The sequence below is a fragment of the Ambystoma mexicanum genome, chromosome 2q (genome assembly GCF_040938575.1).
Source record: "Ambystoma mexicanum isolate Mex_15411 chromosome 2q, UKY_AmexF1_1, whole genome shotgun sequence".
NCBI classification, from domain to species: domain Eukaryota; kingdom Metazoa; phylum Chordata; class Amphibia; order Caudata; family Ambystomatidae; genus Ambystoma; species Ambystoma mexicanum.
In genome coordinates, this window is record NC_090924.1 from 196,714,173 (window position 1) to 196,735,587 (window position 21,415).

At 48.4% G+C, this 21,415-nt stretch overlaps 1 protein-coding gene across 3 annotated transcripts in view; it reads left to right on the forward strand.

Annotated features, from left to right (window-relative positions):
• MYH11 (myosin heavy chain 11) overlaps positions 1–21,415 on the forward strand; it is a 222,992-nt gene that overhangs the window by 84,268 nt on the left and 117,309 nt on the right. For all 3 annotated transcript variants that reach the window (XM_069647117.1, XM_069647118.1, XM_069647119.1), the window contains exon 5: positions 21,027–21,129. In XM_069647117.1, coding sequence (XP_069503218.1) covers positions 21,027–21,129 — 103 coding nt within the window. The remainder of the gene's footprint in view (positions 1–21,026; positions 21,130–21,415) is intronic.

The following is a 21,415-nucleotide window of genomic DNA, read 5'->3' on the forward strand; positions in this document are numbered from 1 at the left end:
GGGCCTCTGGATGCGGACCTCACGCATGCATTCATTCAAATGGCCTTTTCGTCCCCTGAGTGCAACTTGCGAATCAGAGATTGGAAGGCGCGGCTGTTGTACATTTTAGAAGTAAATAACAATTAATAAATGGGATGTACATTAAAACATGAGAAAGGTAAGCACCCCCCCCCATGCACCTGTTTGGAATAGGCACAGCGGGATAAGCAATGCATGTCTCGGGAGGAAACAAGACGACATGGACACAGGTTCGATCCCCGGGGCCGCGCTTAGAGACCTCTGGGTATTAAGCGCGTTATAAATAACCAATCATTTCATGGGAGGGTGAGTTTTGACTACTGTGCAGTTTTCTTTAAAGAAAGACAGCAGCACTAATAATTGCTACTGTCCCACTTACATTTCTATCCCTCGGACAGGGCATTGTACGATAAGAGGTCCTTTAAAGGCCCTGCTGGGTTAAATGCGAGTCAATTATACATTAGCATTGGGCTCACACACTCTAATGCATGCACAATGACCGGCCATCACATCTTTTGCACAGGTGCACAGTCCCCCAGAAATGCACAGGTCACCCTTGTGCACGCAGTGACCTGACCTTCTGTGAGAATTCTGCAAGTGACGAAAGTGCGCCCTCAATCAGCCCCTTGCTCTCCTTTCAACGGGGTGCGAGGGTGCCCGCCAAACAGGGTTGCGAGGGTGCCCGCCAAACAGGGGTGCGAGGGTACCCGCCAAACAGCTTGCGCCAATGCCAGACGTGAATGAACGCTGAAAGGCTGCGTTGGAAGGGAGCGCCACGGCCACCATTGTCCTTCAAGGCCATATCTCCTCCTTGTTCTACCTGCCTCCTCCTCCTGCAGTGCCCGCTCATTCTTCCCTTGCCCAACACCTCTCACCCGGGTGGGACTGGGCCATACAATTGTCTCGGGCACCAATGAAAAAGTGGCCCACAGGTGCAAATGGCAATTCATTCCTTTTGTGAAAATGTTTGAATAGTGCCCTAGATTGAATTGCCCAGAGTTAGATGCGAAGGTACAAGGGTAGGCAGGCCTCAAAAGTAATACCTGCTGGGGCAGGGGATGAGACCTTAATGTGCACAGGTGGTCCCTTCTCCTCAGCTTGGCTTTGGTCTAACCCATTATCTTGCAGGGGGCGGGTTTCTCCAGGAGCAAGGCGGCTCTACGTGGCCAATGGGAAGTAAGCATTGATCCTTGATTCAGTACTTTCTAAAAGTCTATAGCAGGGGTCTGCAATCTGCTAGACTCGATATGTTTTGGACTACAACTCCCATGATCCCTCAACACTTACTCTGCCAGCTGGGGCTATTGGGAGTTGTCGGCCAAATCATCTGGCTAGCCAAAGGTTGCAGACCCCTGATCTAGAGAATATGTGTCGCAGCAAATCTTCTGTTTCCTCGTAATTCCACCCAGTCAGGGATGCAGAATACACGGGTGCCCCGAGGCCCGGCTCCCACTCCACCTCCCCCCAGAAAATGGCATCTGCATAGCGGGAAAGGCAACCCCCGGGGAAACCAGAAGTCGGTGCCCCTGCACCCAGTTAGGATAATTGTTAGCGGTGCAGGTCATTTGGATGTCTAGCCGCCGGCAAGCGAGGGTTCGGAGCTGGTGGGAACTAAGTGGGCCTCGCTGTAATGCCCGAAGCGATCGCCACGGGTTTCCCATAGACGCAGAATGTGGGAAAGGCCTTCAGAAATGGGCCCCCAAGGAGGCACGAAGGGAGCACTCTGGGAGAAGGCTAAATAAGGCTTCCGTCTGCCCATGAGTCTTATCTGTCTTTGACTCGGCTGGGTAATTGAGGGGTGAGGGCGCGAGGGGGGAGTGATGATTTCCTTATGCAACCCTTAGCTAACTGAAGAAACCCCCATATGTGCGGTAACCATTCCAGTTTAATATACAGCACCCCTCCTCCTCCCCCACAGCGCTGGATCCCCGTCTGCCCCTCTCTTCTTCTCCTCTTTCATAGAATATCATAAGTTTGGCCTCTCCATTACCACTTCGTGAGGAGACTTCTGTCAGTCGCAATGTGAAACTCGTGTGGGAAGGGTTCCGGAGAACGCGGAGTCTCTGGGAAACTCTACAGCACGTGCCCCCATCTCCCCCCTGTCCAAAAGCCTTCAGCGCTAAACGGATCCCTTCGTTTGTGAACACAGATAACAACTGGAGTTTATCCAAAAAGAGGTTGAAATCGAGAAAAGGAGGGCGCAGTGCTGCCCTGCGGCAGTTGCTTAATTAATCAATGTCAGTAACTTTTGAGAGTGCTGTGGCGCAGGGCTTAAAAAACATATAAATCCATTTTTTATAAAGCTTGCTTAAAAAGGCACGATGGCTCCAGCGCTGTCACAGGTGTACAGGCTGGCTCCATCGCTGTCGCAGGTATACAGGGTGGCTCCATCGCTGTCACAGGTATACAGGGTGGCTTCAGCGCTGTCACAGGTATACCCGATGGCTCCATCGCTGTCACAGGTATACAGGATGGCTCCATCGCTGTCACAGGTATACAGGGTGGCTTCAGCGCTGTCACAGGTATACCCGATGGCTCCATCGCTGTCACAGGTATACAGGGTGGCCCCATCGCTGTCACAGGTATACTGGATGGCTCAATCGCTGTCACAGGTATACAGGGTGGCTCCATCGCTGTCACAGGTATACCGGATCGCTCCATCACTGTCTATACAGGATGGCTCCATCGATGTCAAAGGTATACCTGATGGCTCCATCAATGTCTATATAGGGTGGCTCCATCACTGTCTATACAGGAGGGCTCCATCGCTGTCACAGGTATACCCGATGGCTCCATCGCTGTCACAGGTATACAGGGTGGCTCCAACGCTGTCACAGGTATACCGGATGGCTCCATCGCTGTCACAGGTATACAGGGAGGCCCCATCGCTGTCACAGGTATACAGGGTGCAGGGTAGCCGACTTATGAATTTCCCAGTGGGGGCCCAAATACAGGAAGTGACATCACTGGCAGTTATAGGACCGCAAATTTGCATGTAGTCGCCAACTTGGTGCAACGGCGTGCTGGGGGGTGGAGGCGCGTGCAGCGCAGAACAGTGGAAACATTGGCTAGCATGTACTGCATATACTAAAGTCAAGTAAGAAGGAGATTTAAGTCTTCAAGTTGCATTCCAGTAGGCCATCACTGCCCCCACTCCACCCCTTTAAAATCATCCAGGTTGTACTAGCCCTCAAAAGGCAGAGTCACACAACTAGGATGGGAGAACAAAATGCCGTCCCATCCTGTGAGTGTGTCAAACGTCAGAGCAAAGACTGTGCGTGTGCCTCCTAGCTTGGAGCACAATCTCACTAATTTGGTGCAAATCTTGCAAGTGGGAGCATGGGAATCCCCTGCGTGTGTGGGCTGCAGACCCCGGATAACATGCTCACTTCAGTGTGAAAGTCTGTCCAAGGCTCTTTGGGCAAGCATTCAGGATGGGTCTCACACCTATAAACAGTGTGATATATTGAGTGGGCACCTCACTCCTTGGAGCATAGTATAAACCGTTGCTGGTAATCTCACAACTGACCGTACAGTTTCACTCTTGGTCATCTCAGTGACCCCATGTATATTAATGGAGTCAGTCTCCCATCTGGGAAGACAATTATATTTCTGTTAAAACACTCTGAATTGTCACTCCAGTTTTCTCGGTCTATAGATCCATACCATATTCATTCTGTGTGTGCAGGGGTGATAACTTGTGTCTGAGAGAGCTCATTCTTTCATTCAAGAGAGATAAAGGGGTAACAACCCCCTGTATGTGGGACCAGGCTCATTTTGCCCCATGGCCCCTCCAGAAGGAGTGAGCAGGTTTTAAGACCCTGCTGATTCTGCTATCAGACAGGCTCGAGCCTTCTATACCTTGCCCCATCACGGCTCCCAACATCCTGAGCGGCAGCTTATGGACAGCAGGCAGCTCCGGACATGCCTGTTGCCAATTGAATGTAGACAGATCTACTATTTAGACACTGGGAGAGAGCCATGAATCCACATTGGTGGTGAAGAAGCACTCAACATACAGAACACAACGGTATAGTGTTGCAGTCCTGCTGAGAAATGACAATTTTGAGCATGTGAGCAGTAGGCTGGATCAGTGCTACCCCATAAAAGGTGTAGAAGCCTCTGTGAGAAGTGGCAGTACTGTCCCAACGGTGAGAAGTGTAGTATTTTCACATTAACTATGCTTAAGAACTTTGGGTTATTGAATAGTGCTGGTACATTCTGAGTAATTCCATCCCTTTAAATATATGAGCTCTTGTATAACCACGACAGTGTTGAGTTATACTGATGATGGCAGACTTGCTCAATAGTTCTGGTTCTGTATCATTAAATGTACTCCAGATCTTTAGAGTATCGGAAGGATAGCTCAGGGGCAACGAGCTCGCCTTGGAAGCAAGATGACACAGAGCAACACAGGTTCGATCCCTCGGTCCGCGCAACACAGGTTCGCTCCATCGGTCCGCGCAACACAGGTTCGCTCCCTCCGTCCGCGCTTAGAAACCTCTGCGTAGTACACGCATTATAAATAACCAATTAAAATAAAAAGAAATACATCTGTTGAGAAGTGCTGGGGCCTTGTCAATAAGAGTGTAGCAGCTCAACTGAGAAGTGCGGGTGTTGTCCCATCAAAAGTATAGCAGCCCCACTAAGATGAACTAGCATTGCCTCAACAAAAGCATAGTATTATCGCTGAGAAGATTCAACAATTATAGAAGCCCTGTTACAGCAGTACTATCTCATCAAGAGTATAGCCAGCTAACTGAGGAGAACCAGCATTGCCCCATTTCAAATATGGGAGCTCTACTAGAAAGTGCTGGCTCATACGCCTCTGCTCATAGCAGTCACCCTCACCACGTGCATACTCAGAGACATGCAAACAGTCTCATTTGCCCTCTCCCTGCCCCTCCTTCATTTTGCATCCGTACCTCCATTTCTAAAAATCCTTCTGGGTTGGGTGTACCTCTACATCTGTGCACCCCTCTTGCCAACAGGGGTGCACAAATGTACAAATACACCCAACCCAAAACGATTTTTAGAAATAGAGGGACAGATGCAAAGCAAGAGCCTCTTCCTTTGCATCTGTCCCACAATTTCTAAACATCGTTTTTCCCCGGCTTTTACCCGGGCCGCCAGAGAGAGACAAAGTATGGATGGAACAAAGGGCCCTCCATACTGCGTCTCTTTTCTCCGTCCCGGAGGGAGGTTGGGGGGCTCAGCCCCGACTTTTCATTCTGCCGGAGGGGGTGGGGGGCCCGGACCCCTCAGCCCCCGAACTCGGCGCCCCTGACAGGGTGGCTCCATCGCTGTCACAGGTATACCCGATGGCTCCATCGCTGTCACAGGTCTGGAGACTGGATGGCTCTGTCGCTGTCACAGGAATATAGAGTCGATAGCTTCATCAATGTCACAGGTATAGAGACTACATGGTGCCATACTTTTCACAGGTATAACTACTGAATGGTTCCATCATTGTCATAGGTATAGAGACTGGGTGGCTCCATCGCTGTCACAGGTATAGAGACTCGGTGGCTCCATTGCTGCCACAGGTATAGAGACTAGACTCTCACAGGTATAGAGACTGGATGGCTCCATCGCTCTCACAGGTATAGAAACTGGATGGCTTCATCGCTCTCACAGGTTTAGCAACTGAATGGTTTCATGGCTGTCACATTTATAGAGACTGGATGGTCACTAATGAGAAGTGACAGTTCTACCCTCTTAAAGGAGTATCAGGCCTTTTGAGAAGTGCCAGCATTGTAACATTAAAAGTGTCAGTTCTGATTAGAAATGCTTTCTGTCACTGACATACAAGTCCTGATAAAAAAAAGTGCCATTGCTAAAAGTGTGAAAGCATTCCAGCTCTGCCGAGGAATGTCAGAACCATTGCTTTAAGGGCAGACAAGTCTCCTGAAAAGTGCTGCTACTTTCCCATTAATAGTTGTTGGGGACTGTTTACAAGCTGCTGCGCTGTCCCATTAAGGGTATTCGGGCCTGCTGCCAATGCCATCCTATTAAAAGCATATCAGCCCTGATGTGAAGTGCCGGTGCCATCATATTAAAAGCATGCCAGCCCGGCTAAGAAATGCCAGTACCATCCACTTAAACGTAGAGCAGCCCTGCAGAGAAGAATTGGCACTATTAGGTCAATAGACCAGCCCGCTGGAAAGTGCCGGTGCTATGCCATTAAAGGCATATCAGCCTTGGTAAGAAGTGCCAGCGCTAGGCTGTTTTATAGATGAGGGCGCGGGGGCGCGCCGGTGCTTTCCCACTAAAAGCATTCAGCATCACAGAGAAGTGCCAGTCCTATTCCATTGAACGTGTTTTAGCCCTGCTGAGAGGTGCCAGTGCCATCTTATTAAGGGTACATCGGCCCTGCTGACAAGTGCTGCTAGTAGCGCGTTAACGGGTGCACCCTGGCTCCCAGGCGGTGGGATATGATATGATAGGTTATTTATAACGTGTTTAATACCCAGAGGTTTCTAAGCACGGACGCGGGGATCGAACCTGTGGTTCTCCGTGTCAACTTGCTTCCAAGGCGAGCACGTTGCCCCTGAGCTATCTTCCCCAGACTTCTGCACACGCATTAGTCCATTGAAAGTACCTCAGACCTGCTGAGTACTGCCGATGCTTCTCCCTCAAGGCATACCAACCCAGAGGAGAGGGGCCAGTACCACCCCCAGACACGCTGAGAAGCGCCGGTACTAGTTCATTACCACGTAACACCAAATGTAATATCTCTTCCCATAGCCCCCTCCCCCGACACACAGAGGTAACTTAAATTGTGGAAGAACGGGGGAGGCGGTGGGGGGGGGGTGCTGAACTGGAATGGGTCTACACGCAGTGAAGGCGCACCAAGGAAATGTCGGGTAAGCGCAGGCCTGCGCCGGGGTGATGTGTTGACTCCAAGTCAAACATCGCCGTATATGGCCAGGCTCCCCTGGACCTCGGAGGGTGCCAGAGCAGAGGCAGCGCTCCCCCGGGAGCGGGGAGAGGCTAGGCGCGCTCCAGGGGTGGCCACAGAGTAACCTTTAGCTTGAGAAATACTCCAGCGCCCAGCGTTTTGGGAGCCAGGTTGCACGCGTCCAAAAAAGGCCCCGTTTTAAGGTGAAATCAGTTTAACACTCTGTTCCTGGATGTCTCGGGGATGTTTTGTTTATTTTGCAGCTGTTCCCAGCCGACTTCGTTTGCATCAGTGGACGAGGGGAGAGTTTAGCCGGGGAACGCTCCCATACACGGGTATGATCTGTGCCGCGGCGCATTCCGTCCGCGGTGGCGGTGGCCGGGCCCAGAGTCCTGCTGCGTTCTGCCCTTGGGTGAAATGCTATCCCATTAGAGAGGCGAGAACACGGTGTCGCCAGATGTATCCTCTATGCATTAACACCACTTAATGCCTAGGCGCGCCTTTGTGCAGGATGTACCTAGGAAGCGGGACACTATGTCAGTGGCGGGCTTTATAGCCTTATTAAGGCCTGAATCAGAGAGAGGTATTGCTAATAGGCGATGTAAGCGTTTACATTCTTTCCACTGTAGAAGTGGGTTGCTTGGCTGCAATATATGGGCATTAGGGTGCGATTATCTAATGCTTGCATCTCTGATAGAAAAAGCCCTTCGGGTGGCGTGGCTTGGCGCGCCATCGATGTGGCAGCTCCTCTGAAAGCCTGCGTGTGCAGCCTGGGCCCAAATTAGCATTCCACCGGCGTCTCACCGGCTTGGGGAGCGGATGACGGCCAAATCCCGAGGGGAGATGCCCTTGAGCAGTGCTGGCAGGGGCCCCCCAGCCTAATACCAGGCCCATCCAAACCCTCGGCTGGAGAGCCCGGCGCGGCGGGCCAAGATGGTGACTCTTGACCGTGCCGATGACTCTCCGCGCCACACCACAATAGCGAAACTGATTAGCAGCCGGATAGGCGGCCAGGGGGCGGGCAAATCTACAGTCTCCTGTTCGTACTGAAGCGGGCGGCCCCTTGATGAGGGGGCAGCCCGGCAGGGTGGAGCAGAACATTTTGGCACTGCCGGTTCGGGCCGATTTGGCGCAGACGTTTCGCCGTAGGAGGCAGTTTGGTGCGCCCTCTTCGGCGCCGCCAATTTGGCACGGCCTCTTCGGCGTGGCCAGTTATATATATATATATATATATGTTGGGGCGGGTATTGATCACATCTGCAACAGTTGCTTATATTAAGCATAACATATTCGGAATAACCTACGTTAAAAGAAGGGGTGGCTCAGAACGGGGCGTTACCAGACGGTTATCCCGCCGCCCTCAGGGCTGGAGGCCACTATCTCCCCTACTGGGGAATGAAGTAAGTGGCCCCCTCTCCCCTCCTCGGCCCCCCTTTACCTCAAATTTCACTCCCTCCTCCTCCCACCCCACTTACCTTATTCATTGTGATCCAGATCGCGAGTACACTTCTGTCCCTGGCACGTCCGCTCCTGATCTGTGACATTCCCGTTCCATAGCGGTCATTTTTTTGTTTACTTTTTTATCAAAGATTTTGCTGGCTGCCATGGAAAGCGAGAAGGGACTACGTGTAGTCCCATCTCCCGTTCCATGACGGCCATCTTCTTTGTCCTTTTTTTTAATTACTTTTTTCAATGGCCGGCATGAAAAGAGAAAACAGACTTCATTTTCCATTCCATGGTGGCCATTTTTTATTTTTTTCAGTTGTGAAATGCCAGAGCATCTCTCAACTGAAAAATACACTTTTAGCACCCTGACCTTACATGCCGGGGTACTAATAGCAATAAGCCCCTCATAGGTGGGCATTATTGCATCAGCTAATGCCCCAGGCTCTTCGTTAAGGCCCTCACTTCCCTCAGCCTGTAACTATGGGCTGCAGGGTATTTCCTGACGCGGTAATGCCCCCCGTCACTGGGCTTATTGCTTAAATGGAAACCTTCAACAGAATCTAACAGTTGTGTGCATTGCCTTAAATGGGCAGGCACTTGTCGATCCTCAGTACCTGCACTTCCTTTAATTGAAAGACATAGTACCAGCACTTTTCAGCAGGTAGCCAATACTTGTAATGGAGGAGTACCAGCACTTGTCAACTGTGAGCAGGTACTCTGGGATAGTGAGGACCTGCATTTCTGTGTTTCCTTTTCAAGTACTGGCACTCATGCCCCAGTCAAATGAGGAAGGAAGTGGTGTAGGCGAGATCTCGATGCAACTCCAGCATTAGCATGCTGAATGGGGGAGCCAGCCAATCAGGTGGATAGGAACGCGGGCTGAAGCCGGCCATCTCAGCCCGCGTTCCAAGCTGCCTAATGGGCGGCATGTGTTCTGTGTTCGGTGTTCAGCAGCAAACTAGTCGGCATGGGGACAGATGCAGCGTTGGCAACTGCCTAGGTGCCATCAGGAGTAGCTGTGCGTGAACAGCGACCGGGACTTGTAGGCTCATACTTAGAATGAAAAACACAACTCAACATGCAAAGAGCTGAGTGCGGAAAATCCAGGACTGAATACAAGCGCCCTTGATGAAATGCTGAAAGCGAGTCTGCATGGACTCTTGGCAATCTTGTTCGCAGTGCGATGATACCCAATTTCAGGGCTCAAGTCGAGGGTACACACGGGTGAGCAGAGTCCCCCCACTTTTTCAGCTGTCCCCCCACTTTTATCAGAGGGCTCCTTGATATGCTAATTTCTAGTGACACCAGATTCAATTGGTCTGTTAATGAGCCCCCACACTTTCCTTTTTAGGGCTTGTCCCACTAGGCCTGGTATGGTTGCAGCGGCACCCGTTCTGAGGTTTGTGAGTAATTGGATAACGGATGCACCATTGCCAAATATATTCCGTGTGACTTTCAACTGCACTCTTTCTGCACTGGCGCTCCGCGGCCACCGCATCTAGCTCCGCGCCATCACCAGAGCAGACTGTGCGTGCCAGGGCGACCAGCACCAATGCCATTCTTTTCCGATTGGGATTAACTATGCTATGCAAAAGCCTGTTCCAGTGCGCCTCTCTGTCTACTATGTTTTAACACTCACCTTTGCAAAATCCCAAATACAGGTATTCCACAAAGGACAGCCTTCCCTTTCATTTGCCGCTACAGTCTTCCCCTCCCTGCCCACAACACAGACTAGACTAACCTTGCTGGGGGCTTTCATGGAGCCGTTTCTCTGTTTTTTTGGACTTTTTAGTTCGCCTCTCTCTATTTCCTTAAAATGATCACGTTTTTATTGGTTTTATTCTCTTCCTATGCTAATTCACTCTCATATTTATAATTGTTTATGCAACAAGTCTATGCATGTGTGCACACACACGTATATGTGCTTATGCTTGGTTGTTTATCTTTGTCATTATACCTCCTCGCACCAGCGCCCTAGGTTCTAAGGGTTATCACAATTACAGAGTGGTAAATTTCACTGTGGAAAAAATACTGCAAAATACAGATTTTTAAATTACATTTTTATTTGGGGAGTCCCCCACCAAGCCCCCCATTTCCTAACCCTTAAAATGCCACCCCAAGCCTATTCTGACCATTTTTCACCCCTTTACCACAATACCTTTTATTTAATTCAATTAATGGTTGCTGTGTTTTTTCTGTGTTTTTGTCCACTCTGAAATGTACCACTCTGTTTTGTTTCATATATTTTGACTGGATACCATTCCAAGTCTTACGTGCGATACATGTACCTAAGCCTTATAGGCTGAGGGATGAGTCATTAAGGCTGGATAATGCCCAACCACAAGTTATTGCCCACGGCGAAGCAGGCAGCGATTTTTTTTTTTTAAAAAATTTTATTGGACATTTTATGGCACCTATACACAAGTGTTTCCAGGCGCCACAAGACAACAAGGGCGGGGGGGCTAGAGGGAGCATGGGATAGCATAAGGAAAAATGCAACAAGAAAAAGAGAGAGTTATGCACTGTGTGTGCCTAATGCAATAGCTTGGTTGGGGCTTTCACATATTACCACTTCAAACCACCCAGAACAATGCTCTCAGAGCCGCCCTAACATTGGCAAACGGGACCACATATCAGAGGTCAGGAGCTCTGCCCACTCGCTTCCAATTAAGGATAGAATCACTTTCAAAATCCCATCCTTTGCTCAACGCTGTCTCGTGAATCATGCTACCTTGCTGCCAATCTACGAATAAACACAGCAGAAAGACCCACTAGGGCTGCCTACAGCCACCGCCTCGTCACCCCAAGGTTCAATCGTGCTAAAGCTGGGGGCAGCAGCTTCCCAGTGCGGGCGCCGTCTCTCCGGAACAAGCAACCCCTCCCCCACCACCTGCATGCAGAACCTTCCTACAATGATTTCAGAAAGCATCTTAAAACACTGTTGTTCAGCTGACTCTCCTCCCGCCTGCCCGGCCCCTGCTGACTTCTGTTTTCTCTACTTGTAACTAGCGCCTAGAAGCCTATGAGCTGTGCGCGCTGCTATAAATGTACACATAAATACATGAACAGACAGTGCTTGGAAACTGCTCTGTAGCAGGTTTTGGCGCCAGCACTTCACACAACGACTGGGTTGCGGGGTCACTGGGTGAGAAAGAAGGCGGGGCTTGGTAAATGAAGTCTCCGAAAGCGGCCTGGTGGAGCCGACCCCTGAGGGCCCTGGAGCCAATCATGTCATGGGAGATGTACTTGCAGGGACCTTAATGGAACAGAGCCAATCATAGCTGAGTTAGAACCTAAATTAGATTGACAAATCTGGCAATGATGAGTCAAAAATAAGCACGTGCAAGAATTTCCCATTCTCAAACCAGGCCCCTGACATGATGTAAAGATAAAATGATTCGTTTCCAACATGTGTAAATACTATTAGACAAGCGGGGGCTGCAGCCGGGGCGGGGGGGGGGGGGTAGTTTCACTTACTGGAGCAAAGGTCGAAGTCCCCTTTCAGTTGGTAATCGCTGCTCACGAAGGCTCATGGAAAATGTCTAAACTGTATGAAAAATGCTAGAACAGAATGCCTACAAATATGTTTTGAGGGACTGGGATAACATTCAAAGAGCCAGGACGCCATTTTGAGTGCTGCATGGACAAGTGCAGGGATAACTCGACCCGCCTCAGTGTTGGAGGGAGAGGGGGGGGGGGTTTAAAGACCCTACTTTAAAAAAAGTTCTGGCTGTTCGTCCAGACAGGTCTGAGGCGCACCCAGGCGTCATCAGGGCTCTACAAGGACGTGAATGCTGTTAGCATCCGCCACAGAGCCCTATACTATGGCGCCACAGACCCACTTGGTTCTGACAGACCCTGGCAGGGCACTGCAGTGTTTAATACTATTCCCAGCGGCACTGCACCGGAAATAGGAAAGGGCATTGTGTCACTTTGTGGGGTATTTTGAGGGCAGGAGAGCCATTTAGAATGTTGGAGGACACATGGCGGCATAGGACTGCTTTCAGGGGAAGAGAATGTCTTATTCAATGTCCCCACAGTGACCCTGGTCCTTTGCAGGCCACCGAACGTGTGGAACACCGGCCTGTGAATATTTGCGGGTGACTTTTTTGGAGTCTTAGCTAGGTTTAGTGATGCAACGAATCCCCCCTTCACACCTTGTATTTCAATGTGTGGGCGACCAGTGGCAAGTGCTGTGATCTCGGTAATGTCCATTCTGGTTCTCATCAGAAATAGTGCCTCTCTTATCATGATGAAGGATTGATTGAAAGAAACTAAAAACCGTGTATACTGAAAAAGAAAGTTGCCTGCCAATCCGCAGGACGCGTAAGGTTCCTAGCGCTCAGAAGCCATGGCATTACTTTTTCCTGCTACAAATGAGACTGCCCAAGAATACGAAAAGTGTCATTGGCCTCAAAAAAGGTTACCTTTCAATGGGTTAAAACGTTTAGTTCATCTGTAAAGCTCGCTAAAACTAAGAACATGGGATTAATAGAATGGGAAAAATAAGTGAGTATGATAAGATGTATTTTACTCTGGACTGTGAGGGACTTCGTCTCTTCTAACGAGAACTCACACCCAAGCCATTCTTCGAAAGAAGAAACACGCACGGGTACACTGAGCGCTTAGCTAGAGTCACTAAGCTGATCCTCTTGGTATAGCAGGCCGAGCTCCAGGCTTCTGTTCACAGGTGATGAGGACCAGTGATAAAGACAAATAACATAAGGAAAATCAAAACATGAAAATGGAGCCTTAGCAAATGCGGCGGTCCCACCAGGGTGTAAAACCAGGCGAGGGTCCCTGGACCCCTTTCTGGGATGCTAGGAGCCCTTGGCTAGCCACCGTGTTGCACACCGTAGCTTAATTTGCAGAGAGAAGATCATGCATAAGACGGATTCTTGTGGTTCCCCTCTGCTTATCCCAGGTGCCCCCTCTTCAATGAGTGACTTCGGTTCATGGAAAGCATTGGTCTCCTGTCACATAGTGAGTTCCTAGCAGAGATCGCCACCATGAGTCTTCCATTACGTTTGACTGGTTTGCTTACAAGTGACAAAAACGATGTGAATTTAACTTGGTGTGTTTGGGACAATCTATAAATAAACATTAGGACACATCTATTTTTATTAATTTGTTTATTTCGCATTTATAGATGCTCGCCAAGCCCTTGGACATCTGGGCGCTAGTTACAGAGACATAGGAAAGGTATGGTTCATACCAATGGAAGAGGCTGGTTATTAGGTATAGGACATTTAAAGCATATGGGATAATAGTTTTAATGAGGAAAATCATATTCTTTGCCTCCAAAGAAACATAGTTGCTGTACCCCCATGACACCCCTTCTCCTTGGTCGGCGGTCTTCTACCTTGTAGATGGGCACTGCTGTCTGCATTCCTGAAAACCTATTTCGGGCCTAATTATTCATTGTGCGGTAATGGTAAAACTGTTGCTATTTTAGAATACATCCAGTTTTACCGCTTTGTGCTGTTATCTGGTTGGCAACTCGTGTGTGTTAAAAAGCGCCGGCATGCACGTGAAATGGCGCTATTCACAAATCGGCATTAACGCAATCCATCGGCGCAGACAGGCTTCTCGAGCAAGTTGCGTCTGGAGCTGCTGCGGTGAGTCCCACCCCAAGGGCAGCCGACAGAGGGAAGGCTTTCTTTTGCGCCCCTATCGAATGCGCAGGAACAAGCATAGCAAGGGAGGTCGACCCAAACAAGTGGGGCTCTAGGGTGTTTTGACCTCTTAGAACACTTTTATAAATAATGGGTTAAAATGGTGCATTTTGCAGTACACTTTCAGTCAACAAAAAGGTGAAATGTCACACAGTTTACAATTCGTTTTGTTGGGCAAGCCATGAAAAAAAAAAAAACCTTTAGCTGCCAACTCGCCGACAAAGCACGGGAGCCTTTGCCAACACATGTTCATAATGCCTTTTCCCAATAGATGCTGGTACTCTACCAATGTACACAATAATGTTCATGCTGATTGTGCCCATACATGTGCATACATGCCACTTTCTCCATGTAAGAACATTTGCCCAAAATGACAGTAATTGCACTCTAACAAAACATGTTCATGTTGGCTCTGCCAATATATGCCAGTATCCCCACGTAAGAACAGACTTTGCTTGGCTTTTCCTTAATGGCAGTGAAAAAAAATAGCCATACCACAGTAAGAAAACATGCCCGGCTACACAAATGAGCACTCCATATAACTTGTATTTGCCCCCTGTTGCCAGTAAAAAAATATATGTGACAGCAAGAAAACACTGCCTTGTGAGGTGCTCAAACACCCCCTGCCGCCCATCATGTAAGAGCATTCATCACGTGGCTTTGACCCTGACACCAGTATTAAAATGCCATGCCACAGTAAGGAAATATGCCACCCCCCTTGTCAAAACACTCACCATGTTGGCTCTGCCCTTAATGTGAGTATAAATATCCATGCACTGTAGTACCCAGCTAGCCCCATTGTAGTACCCTCTCCCCACCCCAACCCCTTCTTCGCGTAACAGCAGTCATCACGCTGGCTTTACTTTGCCCTGTTAAAAAGTGTTCACTCTAATGCCTCGCCAAGGTCCAAGTCTTGCATACAAACACACGCATAGACACACACTCACACACATTCATACACATTCAGCCACCAGTCACGCACCCATACAGATCGTTGTCATTTACACTCACAGCCAGAACGTTCATAGCGCATTCTCACTCACACACGCCCTTACACCCGTGTGCACCATTCACACTGCATTCATTCATACACGTGCACTTACAGACGTACATAGATAGATTCGTGCTGGTAGAGAGATTCACACACCCCCCTTTGTTTTGAATAAATTAACTTTGGGTTTCACTTTAACTTAACAGGGCGATCCAGACGTGGACCCCATGCTCACTGTTCTTAGAGCGGCAACAGTTCCACCTCACTGATGATGCCCAACAAGGCTGAAACACGTGTATGGGGTTACCGATGGTACTCTTGTTCAGAGGAGAATTGCCTAGCATTTCGGCACTGGACTGCCCCTGGGCAGGACAAAGGCTGATATGCGGGGAAATTTCTTCTCTGTGAAAAGGACAGTGAGCTAAAGACTTGGTAGAGTCTCTCCCAGGGGTTATTCACCCAAGAACAGGTCATTGGGCTGTGTTCGTGCTGGTAGAGAGATTCCCAGACCCCCCTTTGTTTTGAATAGATACACACAGTTACACAGACACCCCGTGCGTGCGTGCATACATACATGCATGCATGCATGCATGCATACATTCATACATACATAAATATTTGTGCATTTGTTTATTGGAAAATGAATAAATAAAATAAAAAATTAAAAACATACATACATACATACATACATACATAGATACAATCCTCGCTCACACAAATACACACAAACCAAAAGGTGTTTCCCACTTACCTGTTTTCCTCCAGATTTGACACAATACGCCCTCAGCTACTACTCTCTAGGCCTCTGGTTCCTGTTCACCACGCAGACAGATCCAGGACGCAGGGAGAGCTTCCTGGTTCCTGACATGGGCGGATGACCCTGAGAGCGACCCCTGCTCCTCAGCAATGACGTCTGTAAATGCCCATACAGCACTACTAAGTGGGGCATTTACAGGATTTGGATGGGTCTTGCCCGCTCAGGCCCTACCGTGTCTACGTCTGTGCCACCTGTGGTAAAACCCCATGTGCCCAATGGATTCCAATGGGGAATAACTAGTTAGTCTGTAGGACTCTAAATAGTCCTATACATTTCTTTTACCGCATCTGGGAATGGTAAATGAGTTTGGCGGCATTACCAAACGTAATACAGCTGAACTCGTAATGAGGCCCTCTGAGACATGATATTATTGTTGAAGAGCCTTCAAAAATCCATTTAGCAAAATACAATCAGAGGCCCATCTAGTATTAAAAAATCATCGGAGCCTGCTGACTTCTAAACCAGGAGCCCATTTCCCCCCTTCATCTTCCCTGGATTAAAATATTTTGATAGTTTGAGGCCAGCAATCATGCGAGCTCCTCCTGGCAGGCTTTCATCTGGGACGGGCTGTGGTGCTCTATGCAGCCATGAAATACTTCAGCGACTTTTACCGTCTTCACAAGGCGATCATACGTAATCTGCGAAGATGAAGGGAGTCAACTTGAAGTCGGCTCTGTAGGGCAGGCAGATGCTTAAAAGAAGGCAAAACATTTTCTCGGAGTGGACTGCTTGTAAAGTGTGTCCAATCTCCTCCTATTTATTCGGAAAAGTACTAAAAAGTCCCGCCGAAAATTGCAACGTCTTTGCGCGGTAATAAATCGCTGACCCCCACTACATTGACTAATGGGAGCGGGCGTTGTGGGCGTGTCCTCCGCTCCCCTTTGTTGATGTAGTGGGTGTCAGGGGTTGCAGGGCTGTCCCCCGCTTTCATTAGATGGTAGCAGGGGACAGTAAAGAAAAAAAAGTATTAAAAAAGAAAAAAGAAAAAAGGGCCCTACAATGCCATTTCAGACCCATGTTAGTGGGCGAGAATTGACGCCGCACGGTCGGTGGAGAGACGGTGGCACACTTCATGGTGTGCCGCCCTCTAGGTAAGTTGTAAGTGGGTAGGGGGAGGTGGCTGTGGGGGTGCAGGGCACTGTGATCTATGTGATCACTGCGCCGCGCATAATGAGAGTCAGCAATTTAATTGTCGACATTATGGGCGGCGGGGTGATCACATAGATGCATTTATGCTCTTCCATTGGGATGAGAAACAGGGAATCTAATAAAGGGACATTGTAACATTTATATATTAGTGGACCTCTATAAACAATGCGTGAGAATAGACCCTGAACGTCTGTTGCAGAGCCTGCAGCTGCTTCCCTCCCAGATTAATGCATCCATGCTCATTATCCCCGTTACCTTCTTCCATTAGCACCTGGGGAGGTGTGAGCAGCCAATCAGGTTGCCTGGATTGCGAAATCGAGCAAGCTGTTGACTGCTGCTGGTGGCTTGCCCTGCTAACTCATGCTCAGTTTTTCACTGTCCAAAAGAAAAAGGAAAGAAAACCTCACTTGCCTTGCCCACCTTACTGTTGCCACGGATGCCCCATTCGCACCCAACGTCTGCTCCTGCAATGGAAATGGAAGAGGGGCTCCGCGAGCCCCCCAAAGCCATTTCCATGGAGGGCATCACATTTGTAGTTTTTATCTAGAAAAGGGGCCTTTGGCACCTGGTGATAATGGTTATATAGACCTCCAGAGGCAAGCCTCAAAAGCAGAAAATGCCCCCTGTTCCTTGTCACCTCGAGTGGCCGGGCCATTACCAACTGGTGCAGTGCAACCCTGAAGTCTTAACTGCTTTATTTCTACACACTAGGTCAGTTGGCGAATAGCACCTCTATTCCATTTTTTGCAAAATTCTTTTTATTAAAATGAATACTATTTCAAACGAGTGACTGCATGTTTCCTAGATTTTTTGTTAGGATTTCGCAGGCATTCGGGTAGACACCGTTTTCCCTCCTTGAGTGACCCCCTGCACTCACCTTGGGTCTCTGGTGCCTTGCACGTTTGCATGCTTTGTGGACCCTCCAGTTGGTCCTCTTTAATGGTGGACAATGTATTTCTATTACGATGTACTTTATGTGTAACACATTGAGCCAATATTTGGTATAAGCTTATACAGTCTGAATATGCATTTTATCTATTTTTGTGATATAATAATAAAATGACAATATATTTTTTATAAAATTACATAACATTGTTTGATGGTTTTTGGTCTTTTTGTCTCGCTCTGGGCTCTTTCTATGTAATCCTTGTCTGTTTAACATGTATTAGATTCTTATTCTGTCCGCTTAACATGATCGCTGTTTGATTTTTCTGTTATTTCTAATATATATGCATACTCATGTGAATACAGATTTCTTTCTGTCAGGGGCCGGCAACATTTGGCTCTCCAGAAGTTTTGGACTACGATTCCCATGATCCCTTACCATTGACTATGATGGCTAAGGCTGATGGAAGTTGTTGTAGTCCAAAACATCTGGAGAGCCAAAGGTTGCAGACCCCTGCCTCTAGGTCCATATTATAAAGGTGTTACAGCCAGAGGGGCGTTGTAGCAGGTGCTGTCTTCCCTTACCCTCAGGCCCCGATCTCGGGTGCAGACCCATATCACCAGTTACAGCCCCCCCCCACACCTTTGACAGTATTTCCGCATTCACGTCCCTTGTCAACGTTTCCCTTTCTATCACGGTTTTACGCACTGTGCTAAAAAAAAACTAGAACCAGACGGCTTGAAGCATATGCAAGACTCTCCACTGTACAGCTCTATTGGATAAAAAGGTGATTTTCAGTAAGGTTAAACATCATTTAAAATATTTTTGGGAGGGGCCAAGGGAGCTCCTTGCTGGAACCTTCTTTAAACTTGGTCAACCTCCACTTTTAAGTTGCCTATCGCGGGCCTGGTTCTCTATTTATTCAATAAAAGTGAGCCCGGCTTCTTCCCTTAGTGGAGCAAAACTAGGCCCTTTGGAATGTTCCATGTTCTGTTTTAGGTGCAATTCAGGAAAATGATGGATGGCCCTGGTGTGGTTAGCACTCGCCCCTGTAACTGAGGGAAGAAGACTTTGATACAAGGTGAACTACAACTCCTAGGATCGAAAGGCCAGATTCACAAAGCTTTTGTGTGAGTGGGTAAGTGTGTCTGTCTTACACCTGGAGAAAGTCCTAACTTATGCACGTGTAAGGTAGAAACACTTCACAACGCCATGCATGGCGTGCTTATCGTTTGGAGTAAGTTATGCAGACAGAGTGATTTACACATGTGCAAGATACTAGCAGAATTGTAAAAGTGAGCGGTGCTAGGGGTGACTATCAATCATACCTACCATTTTCCCTATGTATAAGGTTTGCACTAATTGCTCTCACATGTGCAGCATGTTTGTAGGACATTAAAAAGGGTCAGGAGGATAGCTCAGGGGCAACACGCTCGCCTTACAAACAAGACAACTATGAGCAACACAGGTTCCATCCCAGGTCCACGCTTAGAAACCTCCGGGTATTATAAATAACCAATCGTAATCATAAAACATGTCTTTAGACATTTACTTGCAGCCCGAAGGAAAGAGATGTATTTTACATGTATTTTCTTTTTTAATACAAGCAATTGCATGTGTAGTTTCGAAGATGATTTAGTTACCTATGCCTGTGTACCGTTTCTTTTTCCTTACAATATTTACAAGAAGGTAATGACCTCACCTAGGATTAATTCACACCTGCCATAACATACCTAGTGACCTTTGCAAATTGGGCCGGAAAAGCAGACATAAAGCGAAGGGGTCTGTCGCTGAGTTTGCAGGCATGGGCCCGGGTGTTTAGGCACCATCTTGGAGCGTAGCCTGCTAGCCTCCCCCAGAGCAGATATTGAAGACCACGCCATGGAAAGAACCACAGTTGCGCTGGATGAGATGGGATGGGCTCTGAGCGGGTTCACACCAAATCGTTAGTTACCAACCTTTGATGCCTCTTATATTCTGCCCGTTAACCCGGCAGGGTGCAGTCCTCGCCCTGTCCCTAGGGTTTCAGAGAAGCTGCCGGCAATGCTTTGGCCAGAGGGGAACTGTGGTAGGCAAAGTGGGACTGCAAGGCCTCAGAAGGCTAGGCCAGGGCTGCTATGGCCATGAACGATCCAAAAGTGACAGTGCCAACCAAGAATAATGCCATCATATGGATGGCGTCACGTCCAATGGTATAATAACACCTTAGGACCGATGTAGGGTCTGAGGTTGCTCAGTGGAGCATTATTTTGGAATTCTGTATTTTGCCGGCACTCCTCAGGCGGCTAAAACACCGGCCATTGAAAAAAGAAGCCGCGTTTCAGCCTTGCCTAAACGTGATTGCTTGAGCAAGTTAGACGCCAAACAGTAAAGATGGCGGTGGCCTCCAGGACGGGGGAGTCTGAAGCCAAAATAATACCCCAGAAAAGCTTGCACTGTAAATAAATCTGAAAGGAATGGGGGGACAGTATATTTGAACAGGGGAAAACCCTGCCCAAGTAAAAACACTGAAGGGGAGAGGTTATGCAGCATGGTGGGGGTGGGGGGGACAGCTCAGGAAAGCAACGATAAAGGGCATAGAGAGACAATAAGATAAAGGCACAACGATGAGGGGGCGAGGGGACAAAAGAACAAGGCAACGACCAATTCTGGCCAAAACAAATCAGGGGGAAAATGTCGGTCAGTAGTCACACTCAATATAACATTGTATTTATTTGGTCGGAGGTTTTCGTTGGCTGGTGGGATTTGATTGGGCAGGAATTTCATCCGAACATTATCTTCCACAGCACATAGATCTCATTGGTTTAGAACTGGGCACTAGTGAGCTCCAAAAGTTGCAGGGTGCATGCCCATGCGAATAATACGAATTGATGGCACTGGGATGCACTCTTCCTAGCACGCGGTATTGGCGTACTGAAAATCGCCACTCTAAATAGGCCCGGTATCGCCAAGTACATAATGAGTGGCCTACTACCGCTAGAGGTCGCTCGTTTCCCCAATGAAGGTGCATTAGCACCCAGTAATAGCATTATACTCTCTATATCATCAGAGCATTATCGTGTACAACGGTTCTCATTTGAATTGAATCACGTGACAGAGCCGCCATTTTCACGAACAATGTTCTTGCTCTCATTGCTCTTTAGGGGTGAATCTGGTGCCGGCAAAACTGAGAACACGAAGAAGGTGATTCAGTACCTGGCTATGGTGGCTTCCTCGCACAAGGGCAAGAAAGACACCAGCATCACTGTAAGTACAGTTTATTCCGCCTTGATCAGAATGTTCCAGAACATGCCTTGAGTACTGAAGTGCTTCTGAGACAGTCTAGATGGAGTTGAGGCTAGACTTTGCTTGGACTGTCCAGGAATGGGGTACTCTGTCCCCTCACACCCATCCCCAGAGTTTGTTTTTATTTTTAAAAAAACCCGTCCTGGTTTTGAGGAAAGTGTGGGTGGCCATTGGGAGAATCCCAGGTCGACTTCATGGAGAGTTTAAATCTTGCATCTCGATGCACAATTGTTCGTTAAGCAACAAT